This window comes from Nipponia nippon, unplaced genomic scaffold, assembly GCF_047370975.1.
Source record: "Nipponia nippon isolate SJK-2023a ecotype South Korea unplaced genomic scaffold, ASM4737097v1 scaffold_6, whole genome shotgun sequence".
NCBI classification, from domain to species: Eukaryota; Metazoa; Chordata; class Aves; order Pelecaniformes; family Threskiornithidae; genus Nipponia; species Nipponia nippon.
Window position 1 is genome coordinate 45250835 of NW_028262380.1, and position 14766 is coordinate 45265600.

General features: G+C 37.0%; 1 protein-coding gene across 2 annotated transcripts in view; it reads left to right on the plus strand.

The window, feature by feature from the left end:
• Positions 1–14766, plus strand: part of FSTL5 (follistatin like 5) — a 326873-nt gene that overhangs the window by 86011 nt on the left and 226096 nt on the right. For both annotated transcript variants that reach the window (XM_087737586.1, XM_087737587.1), the window contains exon 4: positions 14084–14332. In XM_087737586.1, the coding sequence (XP_087593712.1) occupies positions 14084–14332 (249 nt within the window). The remainder of the gene's footprint in view (positions 1–14083; positions 14333–14766) is intronic.

Genomic DNA, 14766 nt, shown 5'->3' on the forward strand with positions numbered 1-14766 from the left:
TGTAGAATCCACAGAACTTTGATGATTTTTTTCTTGCCGAGCTAATCCATGGTGCTCCTGTCAGTGGAATATTACTGTCAAGACCATTGTCCACTCAAAAATGTTCCTTTAAGATGGGAAACGTGGGATGGAAAGGCATATAATTCTTAATGCGGGTGAGGAAGAGAGAGGAAGAAATAAGCTGAGTTAAATACTTGCATGTTGTCATAGTATACATACTCAAGACAAAATCACTCCACTCCAGTAAAGTTATGTTGAAAAAAATTAGGCCATATATATTTATGAATATTCTTTATACTGACTATTAAATTCAGGTGGAAAATTAAGAATAACTATAAAGGAAAGAAGAGGCATTCTTTCTAGGTGATGGGCTTTCCAACTATTTTTCAAGATAGGTATATGTGAGCTCCAGAGAGCTTTATACACAGATACATTATCCATCATTTTGCTGTTTTCTAGAAACTGTAGCAGTAACAGAATTCTGTGAAATTCCTATACGAATACATGTGTAGCAATACTGTTAGCCATGTAGCTTTAGTTGGACATTCAAAAAATGATGCAGATTAAATTCTGTATAAAATAATGGATAGGTTTAAAGACACAATTAACAGCAAGTTTGTGCTAACCAGCATGACTGGAAGTATGCTGACAACCAAATTCTTCAGAAATAGCTATGTCAATTTACGGATTAAACTGCTTAGAACAAGTGCATACCCATTCCTATTCCTGTTTGTACTTTCCTTGTTTTTTTCCTAGACTGTAGTACTGTGCTTCTTCATCTGCACACAAGATGAAATTAAGACAGTAAAATAAGCTCTGCCATGACTTAAAATGTATGTAAGCATTATATGAATGTTGCCTTACAGTGCAGTAATAAAAAGAAAATAATACGGTTATAATTTAGTTATGCATGTGTGTAAGGATAAATGTATAGTGTAAAGATATAACTGGTTTATGGAAAACGAAGCAAGTTACGTGGGTCATCCCAGTAACTTTAAACTAATGAGTCAAGTCACACAGATCTCAGATTTCTTCGCCAGTTTTCAAACTGTTGTAACTTGGAAGATCAGGTAGTGGCCCATAAGCACAAAGAAAAAATATTCTGTGTTACAATTTCAGTCATTTAACTAAATGGTTTATGATAAAAACAAATGTAAAAATTTACTTACAAAGGCATTGCAATTTAAAAAGGATTTGTGATGAAATGTTTATTTCTGTTGCAATTAATAACTTGGAGTTGCCAAGCATAAACAGGATTTCTTGACCTGCAATATCTTTCAATTGAGTATAATACAAAAAAAAAATTAGTAGCCCAACATACTTATTCTCACAGCAATGTTTATTTCTCTAGTTATAAAAAGTAAATGTACGTCTGTGTATCTCATTTCATAAATTACTTGAAATCACGTAAGAAAGTACGATATGTACCAAGCTATTTAGCTTTATTAATGTGTATGAAAATCAGCCTTCCTTTTGGAAATTACATATACAATGAGTATTATAACAGGAATTTTCATTCATTTGAAAAGTTTCTGCACTTCAGTAGCTAAAACATTGAAACAATTGACAGTGACTTGGTAGCTGTGCTGACCGTAGTTTGCAGATTACCTTTCTGCCATTTTCCGACGGGAAGAAATGCAACAGCTGAACCAGAGGTGTGGTAGTTATGAATCATTATAGACGTTCTTATAGACAGTACTCCCGGGAATAGTAGTTTAAGATGATCTTTATGTTTTTGTACAATTAATTCTGTAGCTTATATTTCCGAAATGCTTAATGATTATCTATTACTATAGCTCTAGGTTAATTCACATGTAATTCACTAATGTAATTAATTCACTAGCAATGCTAGTGGTTTTTATCAATTTCTAATATTACCAAGAAAAAAAAAACAGTATTTTTGCCATGTTTATAATAAGGGCAATTTGTCACTAGACAGAAGTTACATCAACTAATACAAAAAGCATGACAGTTGGAATATCTGACTGGAATTTTTCTTTCTGTTGAAAGCTAAATGCTTTCTTATTCATAAAGATATATATGCATTTTCTTATAAGATTGATTTTCCACGATGTGGAGATAGGACTGTTTGTATTTTTACTTTAGCTTGCTTTTACATATTTATTAGAAGAACCAAAAGAATAAAAATAATCGATTCTATAGTGAACTTTTTATACAAAGAGTACCAGACTTATAAAATTGAAACTGTCTTACTGTGGTTTAGCAGCAGAACTATTCTTTAATCTTTTTTTTTTTTTTTAGGTGTTATATTTCACAGAAAGTATCTTTAGTTTAAGCAGAGAAGTAGAAAAATTTTTCAGTAGTCACATTGCTTGACTGAGTCATCTCACTAGTGCATTATATTCTGTGAAAGAAATTACTTTTATATTTATTTGAATGGATGTCTGTGGTTTAACAGGTAATTTTTAATATTTAATGAGTATAAAGACATACATAGATGTAGAAATAATTTTAAATAGATTGTTAATGTGGACTATTGCTTTTATAAATTTTTCAAAAAGGAATATTCTCATATCATATGTCAAGATGAAGATTTTTGATACTTAACTTTTCCATGTATTTTTTCTTTTAATGGAGCAATACCCTCTCCTAACAGAGATCTGGAAAAAGATTTTGCCTTTTCAGTTTAATACAATCTGGCTTTTAGGGTAGTTTTTGATAACTGTAGATATTTTGGATTAAGTCTAACTCCTTCAGAAAAAACCCACAACTTTGCTTAATATATGGAGCAGATGGGATCAGTCCTGCTCTGAAAAAAGGGGTGTATACACAATGCATTTTGCTATGCATCACTTTATAGCTAACTTAAAATGGCAGAACTGACCAAAGGGATATACCGCACCATATGACCTTGTGCTCAGCAGTAACAGCTGGGGGAAAGGAGGAGGAAGGGTGGACATTGGTCCTTAAGGCACAGCCATTACGTGTGCTAGTTTCCAGGAGGTGGCTGGGCATCTATCTGCCTGCCGATGGGAATTAGTGAATGAATTCCTTATTGAATTCCTTCTGAATTCCTGAGGGGGTGAGCAAGTGACCAGGTGGGTGCTTACCTGCTCTCCAGGGTCAACCCCCCGCAGTTCCTTACTAACAACTCGAAAAAAATGGATAATGTCAGATTTACTAGGAGCAAATGTTTCTAATCAGTAAAACTGAAAATGCTTGACATTTCTTTTAGCTTTCCTTGAACAGTAATGATGCTGCACTTTAACTATATGGTTTAAATGCTGCTCAATGTCTATGCTACTTTTTCTAGCAGAGATCCCTGAGGAGGGTAACAGAAAGCCATCACAGCTCTCTTCTGCAGAGAGGGGTTTGAAGTAAAAAAACTCCAACCAAACAGTGTTGTTTCAATGTCTAACACAGGAATTGTATAGTATCTGGATTATGGTATGCTAGTTTGTACCGTGGATAATTGAAGGACCTTTTTGGTGCCAGCTACTTGATCAGGGGATAAGTTGAATTTTCTGTTTATAACATTGTTTCATATAGGAGCATATTTAGTCCCAGGGAAAGCTACATAGGCCTATGGAGGAAACAAGTCTTTTACTATACTATTAACTCAAAATTGACAAATCTGTTCTTCATGTGAAAAGTTACCATAGAGGAACAGTTAATATTATTGTGTGATACAGTAGTTACTACCTTGGTTCTTGAGACGAAATCCTAACAGCCTTTCTAATTTTTAACTAAGTAAAAGGGAAATTCCAGTCAATGATTTCACTGAGAGTTTTGCTCATTTTGATCATTATTGCTAAAAGTAATCAGTTTGGTTTTTAGATACCAAGTGAGCAATACTCAGGTTGTTTTGTCTGACTGAGAACTAAGCTAGCCCTTTGTGATTTTCAGCAAGCTATATTTCAAAAATGTGTGAAAGGTGGTTCAAACTGTGACCTTTTCAAAACTGCTGTCGCTGTGATGCACGTTTCCTGCTCTTGGTGACACTGGGTAACATATTTGGCAGAATAGAGGATTGCCTGCTGCGCTGCAATTGAAAAGAAATCAACCATTTGAATAAAGGTCCGTGTTTCTGTGATGAGGCAAACGTGTCATTTCCCACTTTGTTTTAGAGGATACGCTGTTTGCCACTGGTTTGACGTTAAGCGAATAATAAACATTTTCCAAAAGACAAGGACAATATGTGAGAAAGAAAAACCACGGTAAGTGCTAGGTGCAACTAAGGATTTAATTGAAAGTAATGGATTGCTGGCTTGAAACTGCTCGAAGGACATCAGTCTATGTTTACATGTAGACCCAGCAGTGCTCTTACTCCAAATGTCTTCAGCTTTTTGTTTCAGACATGGATGGATTTTCCATTCTTCGGTATAATGCAAGTAGTGTGTCGAGCCCACAGATAGTTTTACCAATTTAATGGTCACTGGTCAAATGTAAAGAGGATGATCAATGAAGGGGATTTTTACAAGGCTTAGTATAGTGCCAGAAGATTGCCTCCTAGGAGTGAAAGAGACTTTGGCAACACTTTCTTGGCTCCCACGAGCACATGAACAGTCCTCGCCAGGACAGTAATTTCACCTGAGGGAACCCGCAGACCCCTGGGCCATGAGGTCGAACACAGGACCCTGCCGTCTGGGCCCTGGGCCGGAGCATTGCCCCACAGCACCTTGGTCGCAAAACTGATTTTGGTTCCGGCAGAACTCTGAACAGGGTGCTGTTGCTCTGGAGGGAAGGCTGTGCAGTGGAGTTGTCACAGTCATTTGTTACGCTCTGATATCAAAGCAGATGCTTAACAGGTCTGCGAGCGAGCGAGGAAGCTTATAGAGGCAGGAATCCACAGAAAGTCGCCTTCATGGTAGGAAGAGAGGGCTGGGCGGCTGCTGACCCTCCTGCTGCGGGGCGGGGAACCGCCGCGGCTGCCCCGCGGGAGGCAGCGCAAGAGGGGAGGCAGCCCCGGGGTGGCGGGAGAGGGAGAAGGAGAAGGCCCCTAAAGGGTGGCTACCAGGAAGGGGGAGGAGCAGGTGAAGGCTCTGGAAGGTGAGGAAAGTTTCTGCCTGATAAGCAGATGTTTTTATGTAGTGCTAGCTGTGGTTGTGTTTTCATTTCTTCTCTTTTTCTTATGTGGTGTTTTGGTCCTTGTCTTGAATTTAATGCAAGCTGTGGAGGTAGAATTTGATTTTTTTTTTTTCTTTTCTGAGGGAGCTAAATTCTGTGAAGTTTGCTCAAGGTAGCTGCAAAGTGCTGGTAAGAGAAAGGGATCCACGTGGGCAAAGTTGCTAAACTCACTGTTTCGGACCAACAGATAGACTCTTTGGGGAGCTTTCAGTACTTCTAGGTTAACAGCTGGGTATGCAACACTTACAAATCATCTTGGCATTACAGGGTTTTTCTTCTCCTTTTACTTAGGTAGTTTTGAGTATTTATTCCTTTAGAAGTGTGGCACTTTCTCCTATTTTGTTCCTAATTTACCTTTACAGGAGAATAAGAAAGTAATTTTATTTGAATACACAAGATAAGCATTCTCCTAAGTGTATTTAGCCTGACTTTTACAGTAAAAAAAGGCATGTGCAGTCATGATGCCTGTGTCTATTCTGTTAGACCTCACTCAAAAGTGTTGAGCACACCAGGAGATTTCAATCAAATTCTAAGCAGGTGCCAATCCTTACAGTACTTCCAGACCCCCTGCAAAGGGGGGGCTTTTTTTTGTGTGTGAGTTTGGGGGGAAGGGGTCAGGCAGGGAAGGACAGACGAGAGGACAGTACAAGATGCAGTCAAAAATTGATTACAGGCAGAGTAAACTGTTGTATAAAGTACTCCAGCTTACTTGGTTGATGCTGGAAGAAAACCATGGCGCAGCAAACTAATGATCAGCCATGTGTACCATTTACTGTCACCCCTACAGGTGGGAGCAGGGCTCAGGGGTGTGAGCTGAAAATGGCTGTCGCTGAGGGCAGTGGCCTGCAGTTGCAGCTGCAGGTGGTCATCCTGCCCCTTCATGGGTGTGGGGCTTGCTTTTGGGTTTTCTCCCCCCCCCCCGCCATGTTTGAAACACTAGTGCTGCTGATGTGAACTTCTGTTTTGCCTCTGTCTCTGAGAAACTTTGAAGAGATCCAGATTGCTGCTTTCAATGACAGGTAGGGCTAGCAAAGTTATGGGAAAGAGTACGCAACAAGGAATTGCTTGACAGAGCTGTTAGGAGGAGCTCTTTCTGGTGTGGAAATGGGAATAGCTCAAAACAGGTTTCCATCTCTGCTCTTGAAGGCCTCCTGGGAGGAGGAGCAATATTCTAAAAAAAGTTTATTTCTGCCTCTGAATTTTTTCAGAGGTCTTGCTGTACAACTATTTTACATGTATAAATCATTAGAAAATAAAAAATACTGATTTAAGTAAACCTTCCTTTGTTTTATCTCTGTGCAATTATTATCTTGAACTCCATATTTTTGATCCTACTTTGTGGTTTAAAACTGTCCCTCACATTTTATCCACTGCTTTTTTAGTTTGGGTTTGGTTTTTTTTTTTTTGGTAACTGAATATGTGCAGGCATTTTGTTGTGGTTAATCAGAGTGATGTAGCACATTCTTGTGCCTATATATTGTTCACCTTTCAAAGTTCTTTCAGCTCCTGTCTCGTTACCTTAACATTACAAGGTTATACCTTAACAGGACAAGGCAGCAGAGTCCCTCAGACTTGTTCATCTATAATTCCATGTGCTGTTGTACTCCTCCTTAGAAAAATTCTTCACATGATCAGCCTTTTGTGAATACTCTGCCACCTTTATGAATGGGGATGTATTCCAGGGGGCATTTCTCTATTTTGTTCATAATCATTGTATTCAAACTCTATGACTGTGTTTGAATTGCTACTGTAACGATTTTCCTTGTGGTGAAGGACCATAATTTTAAGATTTTTGTCTTCCACAAGATTTTTTTTCTTCATACCTGTGATGTGACAAATCTTACTCCTTTCTCCTCTACCAAATTTAACTAGCCAAAAAAGTGGTTCTTCGTTTCTGTTAAGAGGAATAAGCTTTGGTCTTGACTATTGTAACTTGGGTTTTTTATTCTCAACTTTGTTATTCGCAGTCAGGAAAGATGCTACTATTTTAAGTAGTCTTTCTCGGCTATAATTTCTTGCCATAGTTCCTTGTTCCTCTTGTGTCGTTCTTCTACCTCCACTACTGCATGTAGACAAAGAACTTCAGAATGTATTGGGCAGTTAATTGGGTGGGTTTCTTTATTATTATTATTATTATTATTATTATTATTATTATTATTATTATTATTATTATTATTATTATTATTATTATTATTATTTCCTGTGCTTAAGCTTTTAGACAAATTGAAGGGGGGGGGGAGTTGAATGTGAAGAGATGAGAAAGGACTTTTAAGTGGAAAGACAAGACAGGCCTCTGAGTTTAATCTTACTTTGAAAAGAATGTGAGATTGGACTATTTTTAAGGCTGAGTCTTTGAAAGTTAGGGTTTCAAAGGTGATTTTTGGAGCTCTGGGGGTATATATTTCCTTCTACTTTTATGAGCTTCGTGTTGTAGTTAGTGGTATGAAAGACTATTTAAATTGAAGATGCTCTGGAATCATTAAGAGTAAGTCAGTCACAGAAAAATAAAAGCGACTAAACATGGAGCATGAATTCATATTTTTGTTACTTTTAAGAATTTGTAAGAAATGCTTACGTGTCTGTATATAACTTATAGAAGAGACACATTAAAACTATTTCGTATGCAAATCCATGAACATGACCATGACCACAAGTGAGATTTCTTTCCACACCACCACCCTGCCTCAGATGACCATATTCCAGAGGTCCGGTCTCTTCAGAAAAATGTATGAAATACAAATTCCTAGTAGTGTGGCCAAAAGCTTGGCTAAGCTGGTTAGAATTTGGAATGCAGATAATTTAGTAGTCAGTTGTTAAACCTGTATTGCCTGTTACAATATAGGCGTACACAACAAACAAACAACCAAAGATGTTGCAGTTTGAAATTAAGGCATGTGCTATGGTAAGGCACTCTAATACCGCATTTAGAGAATACATTGGTAAGTAGAGTTCAAAATCCCATGTCTCTTTATTAAGATATGTGCTGTTAGTTATGTGGGAGAACTGTATTACCATAAGCATTATATTGACAAATGATGAATAATTTTTATTTACTCTCCAATAATCCACTCTCTTCTTTAAATTTTGTCCCCTGCCCAAAATATTCATAACCAAAATAAAAAATGGTAAATTACTGAAGAAGTTCATACAGCAAGAGTGCTGGATAATGAGTAATGCTGAGTTAGTGTTATGTTCAGTCTGTAATTACAAGGTGTTCTTGCTAGTGATATCAAAATTTGTTGAAGAACTAATGTTAAAATACTACTGCTTTGAAAAAAAGAAAAAATCTAGAGCTTTTTTCAATATTTATGAGCAGATACAGTGTTAATGGTAGGTGGTGATCAATCTTCTTTTCCTCTTTTTTTTTTCCTTCTCCCCACTGCTCTCCCCGAGATGTTTCTGCTTCATGTGAAACTTAAGGCTACACTGAACACTTACCGACATTAGGATTACAGTCTCGGCTGGGCCTTTCATAGATAGTATATTGAACAAAAATACAGCTGTAGGGTTGGAATTGTCATTTACAAAATTCTTTTAAATAAAAGGGGGTGGGGGACGGGACACTACAGGGGACTGTTGACCCCAGAAAATGAGCATCAGTTATTTGTACACAAGATATTGATGTATTGTCTCCAAAAATAGCTGCCACTTTGTTTTAGATGACATGTAGATAATGCTGCAAGTTATGATAGAAGCCATGAATGCAAATTATGTCATTAGGGAAGGAAAAAAAAAAGTCTGAGTTTGTGAGAGAGGGCTCAACATACAGAAAGCCTCTGTGTGTTCCAGCCTAGGGCCAACTGGAGGACATGATGATTCACACTCTCATGAAATTTCCATGTGCAATGTTTCTCTAAACTGATTAGTTAAAAGAAAAAGGGCATGTTCCTTTGAGCCTTTTGCATGCTAAAACATCCACTTAATTCCCTTGTGTAAATGATGCAATCATGACCTAAAACTTGCTCAACTCTGGGTACTGTTGAACTGGCCTTTAGCTAGGAAACATGTATGAGGAATCCTAAGTGACAGCTTGAAACTGTATTTATTACAATTTGTCTTAAAAGAAAAGCCAAAGCAATTTCACTTCTCCATTTTTTAAAAAATAAAAATTCTTTTCTTTTTGTTTGTTCCTTCACTTTATGTCTGTTTAAGTTTCAAGAGAGTCTGAAAAACTTATGTGACTGCTTTGACTGTCTTAGGCTTAATACATTTTTAATGATATTTCTTAAAGTGCGGGTTTTCTTTTTTAACTTAAGGCTATGATAATTTAAATGTTTCCTGACTTACTTTCAAATTGAACAAAGTACATTTTGTTTTCCATAGTACTATAGACCCTCTCAGTGTGCATAGGTATTGCACTTTTTTGGCTGAAAATTCAGAGTATGCTAACATAGCTAATATGGGTACACACTTTCCTATTGATGTGTTGTGGCACTTGACAAATGCAGACATCATATAAGCAATACCAATTAAATTGCTGGAAAAAAATTAGCACTCATGGGTAGATTATTTGTCATCTTGACTTGTTCTCAATCTCTTAATACTGAATATGCTAGGCTGCTTATTTTCTGTACTAAATTACTGAATTATATCCAAATATAGGAACCTAAGTTCATCTTGGACTAGTTTACTTTCTAAATCTAAATACTTAGGTAGAAGAACAGCCTTCAGAAAAACTTGGGGTTTTTTGGTTTTGTAACTTGGAGGGGAGGTGGTGGTGGTCTTCTGAATGGGTGCTGCATTTTAAGCAATTTTGTCCCAGGAGACTTACTAACGCTGGCATTAAAAAAAGAAACACACCCTACCCCCTCCCCCCCCCAAAAAAAAAACCCCAACCCCCCCCCCCAAAAAACCGAACCCCAAAAAAACCAACTTCCATTATCACTCTTTCAAAAGTATACTTCCATTAATAATAGGTTCCAGGCAGGCAAAGTAATAGTGGCAATTTCCTGAGAGTCACTGGAACAGTCAGGTGTTTCATGAATGGGCTGCAAGTCACAGCTACATGAGTTTAAAAGATGGTTTCTTTTTTGATAATGACAAGATTCCTGTAGCTTTGTGCCTAAAGAAGATGCAGAACTATACCAAGATGAAAATTATTGCTTCCTAAAGGAATTACCTTTTTTGGAAGCATAAATGAAAATGAAGGATTTGCCAAATATAGTGATTCTTGCAAGTGGAATAGTGAAAAGCAGCAGAAGTTGGTTTTGTTCGAGGGCTAGTTTATATACTGAGTTTTCTTTCCTCCTACCATGGAAGACAGCTGCAACTTGATGAAAGCATATCAGGGGAGAGTCCTTAATAGCCTGCAATACCTCTAGCAGTCAGAACTCTCTAACCAAACACAGTGGACCGGACCAATAATGAAGCTGTGCTTTACTTGCCTTTATCAACTAAACCTTGTTACAAAAGTTCTTTGTATATCAGATTTTTCTCTCTGTATTTTTAAAGACTTATTTGGCAATGAGCTAAGATTTGAAGCTGATGCATTTGTGTAAACAAAAAGGTTACTGACATTGTTGTGTCATCATATTTGGTCAAATGTTTTTGCTTTTTTTTTTTTTTTTCCCCCAGCTCTGACAACAAAATGCTAGTGCTTTTTATCTTAAGCGCCCCTTACTAAGGCTATTCAAAGCATCTAGTATCTCCTTTGTTTCACTGGCTTATTCCTCTGGGAATCTGGTTGTCCCAATATTTAATGAATAATTCCCAGAAATGTAAAGAGGAAACATAAGTATCTGTAGAAAAACTTCTCTCAATAGTACTTACAAATAGCGCTTTGCAGTTGTTTCTTTATTATTCAGTTGCAGTACTTAGGGCTTTGTCACTTACTCAGGTGAAAGAAAAAAATCCAAGACGACTGCATGAGCCCTGCAGCTTTTGCTAATTTGATTTGATCCTCCACAGTAAAGTTAGTATTTTGACTTAACTGATGAAGATCAAATCCATGCTGTTACATATACCTTTGTTTTCTGTTAGTACACTTAAAATTCCTAGATTTTTGTGTAACTAGCTTATTTAAAAAAAAATTTACTTTTGTCTAAACCCATTTATTTTTCTCTCACAGTAGCTATTTAATATTTTTGTATACATTTTCAAAATTGGGTGCACTTTTAGTTCAAATTTATATCAAAGTTATGTTAGTGAACATTTTGTCACCTCATTTGAAATTACACGGATTTTATTTAGTTTTTTGCTATGAGTAATATGGTAACCACTAGTTGGTGGACTTTTTAAGAATAAACACTTAAACTGTTATTTTTCTTAAATATGTACTCTAAACTATGTGAAACACTGCAGAGTTGCTCCTTTTCATCAAGTACATCAGAAGATCTGCAAGTTCCTAAATTAAAAATAGCACAGAACAGTGCTTGTTAAACATTCTGAAGGCATTAAAAATATCTGAACTTAAGGCAAAGACCATGAAGAAAGAATTCTGCCTCTATTGAGGTCAATGGGAATTTTACTATCCACTTCAATAGAAGGAATTGCGTATGCAGTGATGTATGCAAATATTTGTATTGTTTTGGAATAGTTAATGGTGTAAAATGGAGACATTTATAAAACATAGTCATATAGTTTTTCATTAGGGCAAAAAGCTTGCTTGTTTATTGATGTACATGATTGGTATACGCTGACACATACCAATATTATAAATATCTATATATATATATCATGCAAATCATTCTCCTTCATCTGAAAGGGCTGTTTTGCATTCAGGCATCAGATTCAATTATAGTACTAAAATGAAGTCCCAAGTGAAGTCTTAAATCGGTTTCTACTTTCACAGCAATATAGAGCACTGTGCATTTTTGAGTCATCACACACCTCTCAATAATTGAGAGCGGTTGTCAGATTGAGATCTTTATCTTCTAATGCAGAAGGCAGAAATAATAATCATCTATGGACTTTGGCCTCAAACTGCAATAGTTCTATCACTTCAAAGAAGTCTCGTAATTCTGTAATGTGTGTACATGACCTGTGCTATAAAGTACTCTCGGACATTGCAAGACTTTATCTGAGGTTAGCAGTAGTAGAAGGAAATCATATTTACATTAATTTCTGTCAGTTAATGTCTGTTGCTTGTATATAGTGGTGATACATTGGCACAAGGAGTAATATTTTCAAAAACTTATGGGAAATTTTTAATGTTGAATTGGATTTGCCCGTTTCAAGTCAGTTTGGTGCATGAGCAGTTAAAGTCACCACCGGCCTAGTCTATGCTGTTTCATCCATGTGTATAAAAATCACTGTAGTGTAGTTATATCAGATATACAACAGAGGTGAATACGTAGTCCTCTCAGCTTTGTGCTCAAATTGTTACAAAATAATATCGCAAAAACATTTGTCATATTAGAGCCAAATTTCATGGTTGCGTGTGGTACATTTGTCTGTGGAAAATTTGTGCTGTATGAGAAAGGAAAGAATCAAAGCACTGTTGTCTTAGGTCTAATAGACCTGGAGGCTTAAGAAGAAAAAGTGCTAAGAGTTTACTTCTGCCACTGAAGTGAAAAACATAAATTCTGTGGTTAGAAGCGATTCAGTGGTTAGGAGCGATGTGCATCAAATGCTAGTATTGACACATTAGCTCTTCACTACAGAAAATGAATCTAATACCACCAAATTACGCATTGCCATTTGTTAGTTCATACTATTTTTTTATGGGGCAGCCAAGTATTATTTAGCTAGGCTGTGAGGATAAGGAAAGTCTTGCAAGGAATTAGAATACTAGGTGTATATAGTATTTGGGGATCAAGTTCTTGTTTGTTCTGGAGACCAGGAGTGTATAGCAAGAGAATAAAATGAAGTAACTGAAGGGCAGTGTCTATTCCCACGCTTGGAAACATTTTAGCATTTTTATACTTATTTTAGGACACAATTATAGTATCAGAACATCTACATTATTGAAGTTTTGGTAACTGCAATCGACAATTCTGTTTTTTTGTTTTGTTTTGTTTTTTCTTATTCTACCCTTTCCCTCACCAAGAAGTGACTGCATAGTTAGTTCTGTGGCAGCGAATATGGAAACTAAGGATGTACTAAGGAAATATTACTGTGCCCTTAACTTCCCTTTTCACCTAGAGATCTGCTACTGGCCGCAGTACTTATTTTGCATGGTGGCAGCAGCACAGATAGGATAGAAAGTTTGGTAGCCTAATGGAGACAATCCATTTCCATGTTCTAGGAGCAGAAGGAAGCGGGAGCTGCAGGCAGCAGAAACTTCTTCACCTCTACTGCAGCCCTCTTAAAGTTCAGTTACCCAAATCCCATTTGCCTCATTGAAATACCACTAGAGGCTCATTCGACTTCTTCCAGCCACCATTCACTTGATATATCAGTCCTGCTCTTCCACCATGCTCTGTTCCCTGAAATGTCATTGTCTTGCCACCACAGAGGTTTTTTTTTCCTTCTCCATATTGGTTAAGAGCCTTGACCCAGCTCTAGTTGCTCTTGGGTATAAGTCTCAATGTGTCAATGTCTATTTTATCTGCCTGTCAGAATTCAAGGAGCATCTGGATGATGCTTTTAGTCATATGGTTTAGTTTCAGATAGTCCCGCGAGGAGCACAGCGTTGGACTCGATGATCCTTATTGGTCACTTCCAACTCGAGATGCTCCGATTCTATGATCTAAATTCTAGGCAATTCATTGTTCTATTACCTGCAATAGCGTAGCACTCTTAACGTGACAAACTTCAATATACATTTAAAAAGACATGATTTACTGTGAATTTTTTTTAATTAAGAGTAAATCTTGTTACTAGATGTTGCTCGTAATTACAGTTAGTCTAACACATGACAATGACTAAATGTATACCTAGTCATGATAATGAGATTAAATTAGTTTCATTTCGGGCTGACCTATGTTAAGCGTTAGTCAAGGATGTAACAAAGGGCACATTCTCCCTTCATTTACATAATACAATCCTTTTTGTATCTTGTATGCAATTAAAATTTAATTAATATCTCAAAGCTTTTTTTTTTTTTTTTTTTAAGGGTATATGGGTCAAGATGGCCATTTCGGATCATGTGAAAACAAGTACTGCGGTCTGGGTAGACACTGTGTTGTGAATGGGGAGACTGGCCAAGCTGAGTGTCTATGCATGGAGCACTGCAAGCCGCATTACAAGCCCGTGTGCGGTTCTGATGGAGAATTCTATGAAAACCATTGCGAAGTGCACAGGGCTGCCTGTCTGAAAAAGCAAAAGGTCACCATTGTACACAACGAAGATTGCTTCTTCAAAGGTAAGTGCAGCTGAACCATATCTGGAATATTGCTATCAGGTATGTGTTTTCAAGCAGTTCAATTAAAGCCCTATAGAGGCTGCACGGAGTGTACAGTGAATAAATGACTCAAAAAGTTAATACAGTAAGTATCTCACTCCAGAGATATCTTATGGTTTTTTTTTTCCTCTTTATTTGTACTCAGTGCTCTAGGCAATCACCCCTTTTTAACCTGAATAAACCAGTTGTCTCTTGAAAATTAATCCACAGCAGCTTGTCTTACAAATGTGGCTGTTGACCTCATTCATCTGAATTTACTTCCAGTCCCAAAGCCCAAAGGATATTAATCTCTGTTACAGGAAAAACAGAATTTAGGATTTCAGAGGGGTTTTGTAAGGCTGCAGGACCTGTGCTTGTATTTGGTGTTGAAGGTGATAGACCAGCAGCTTGTTCAT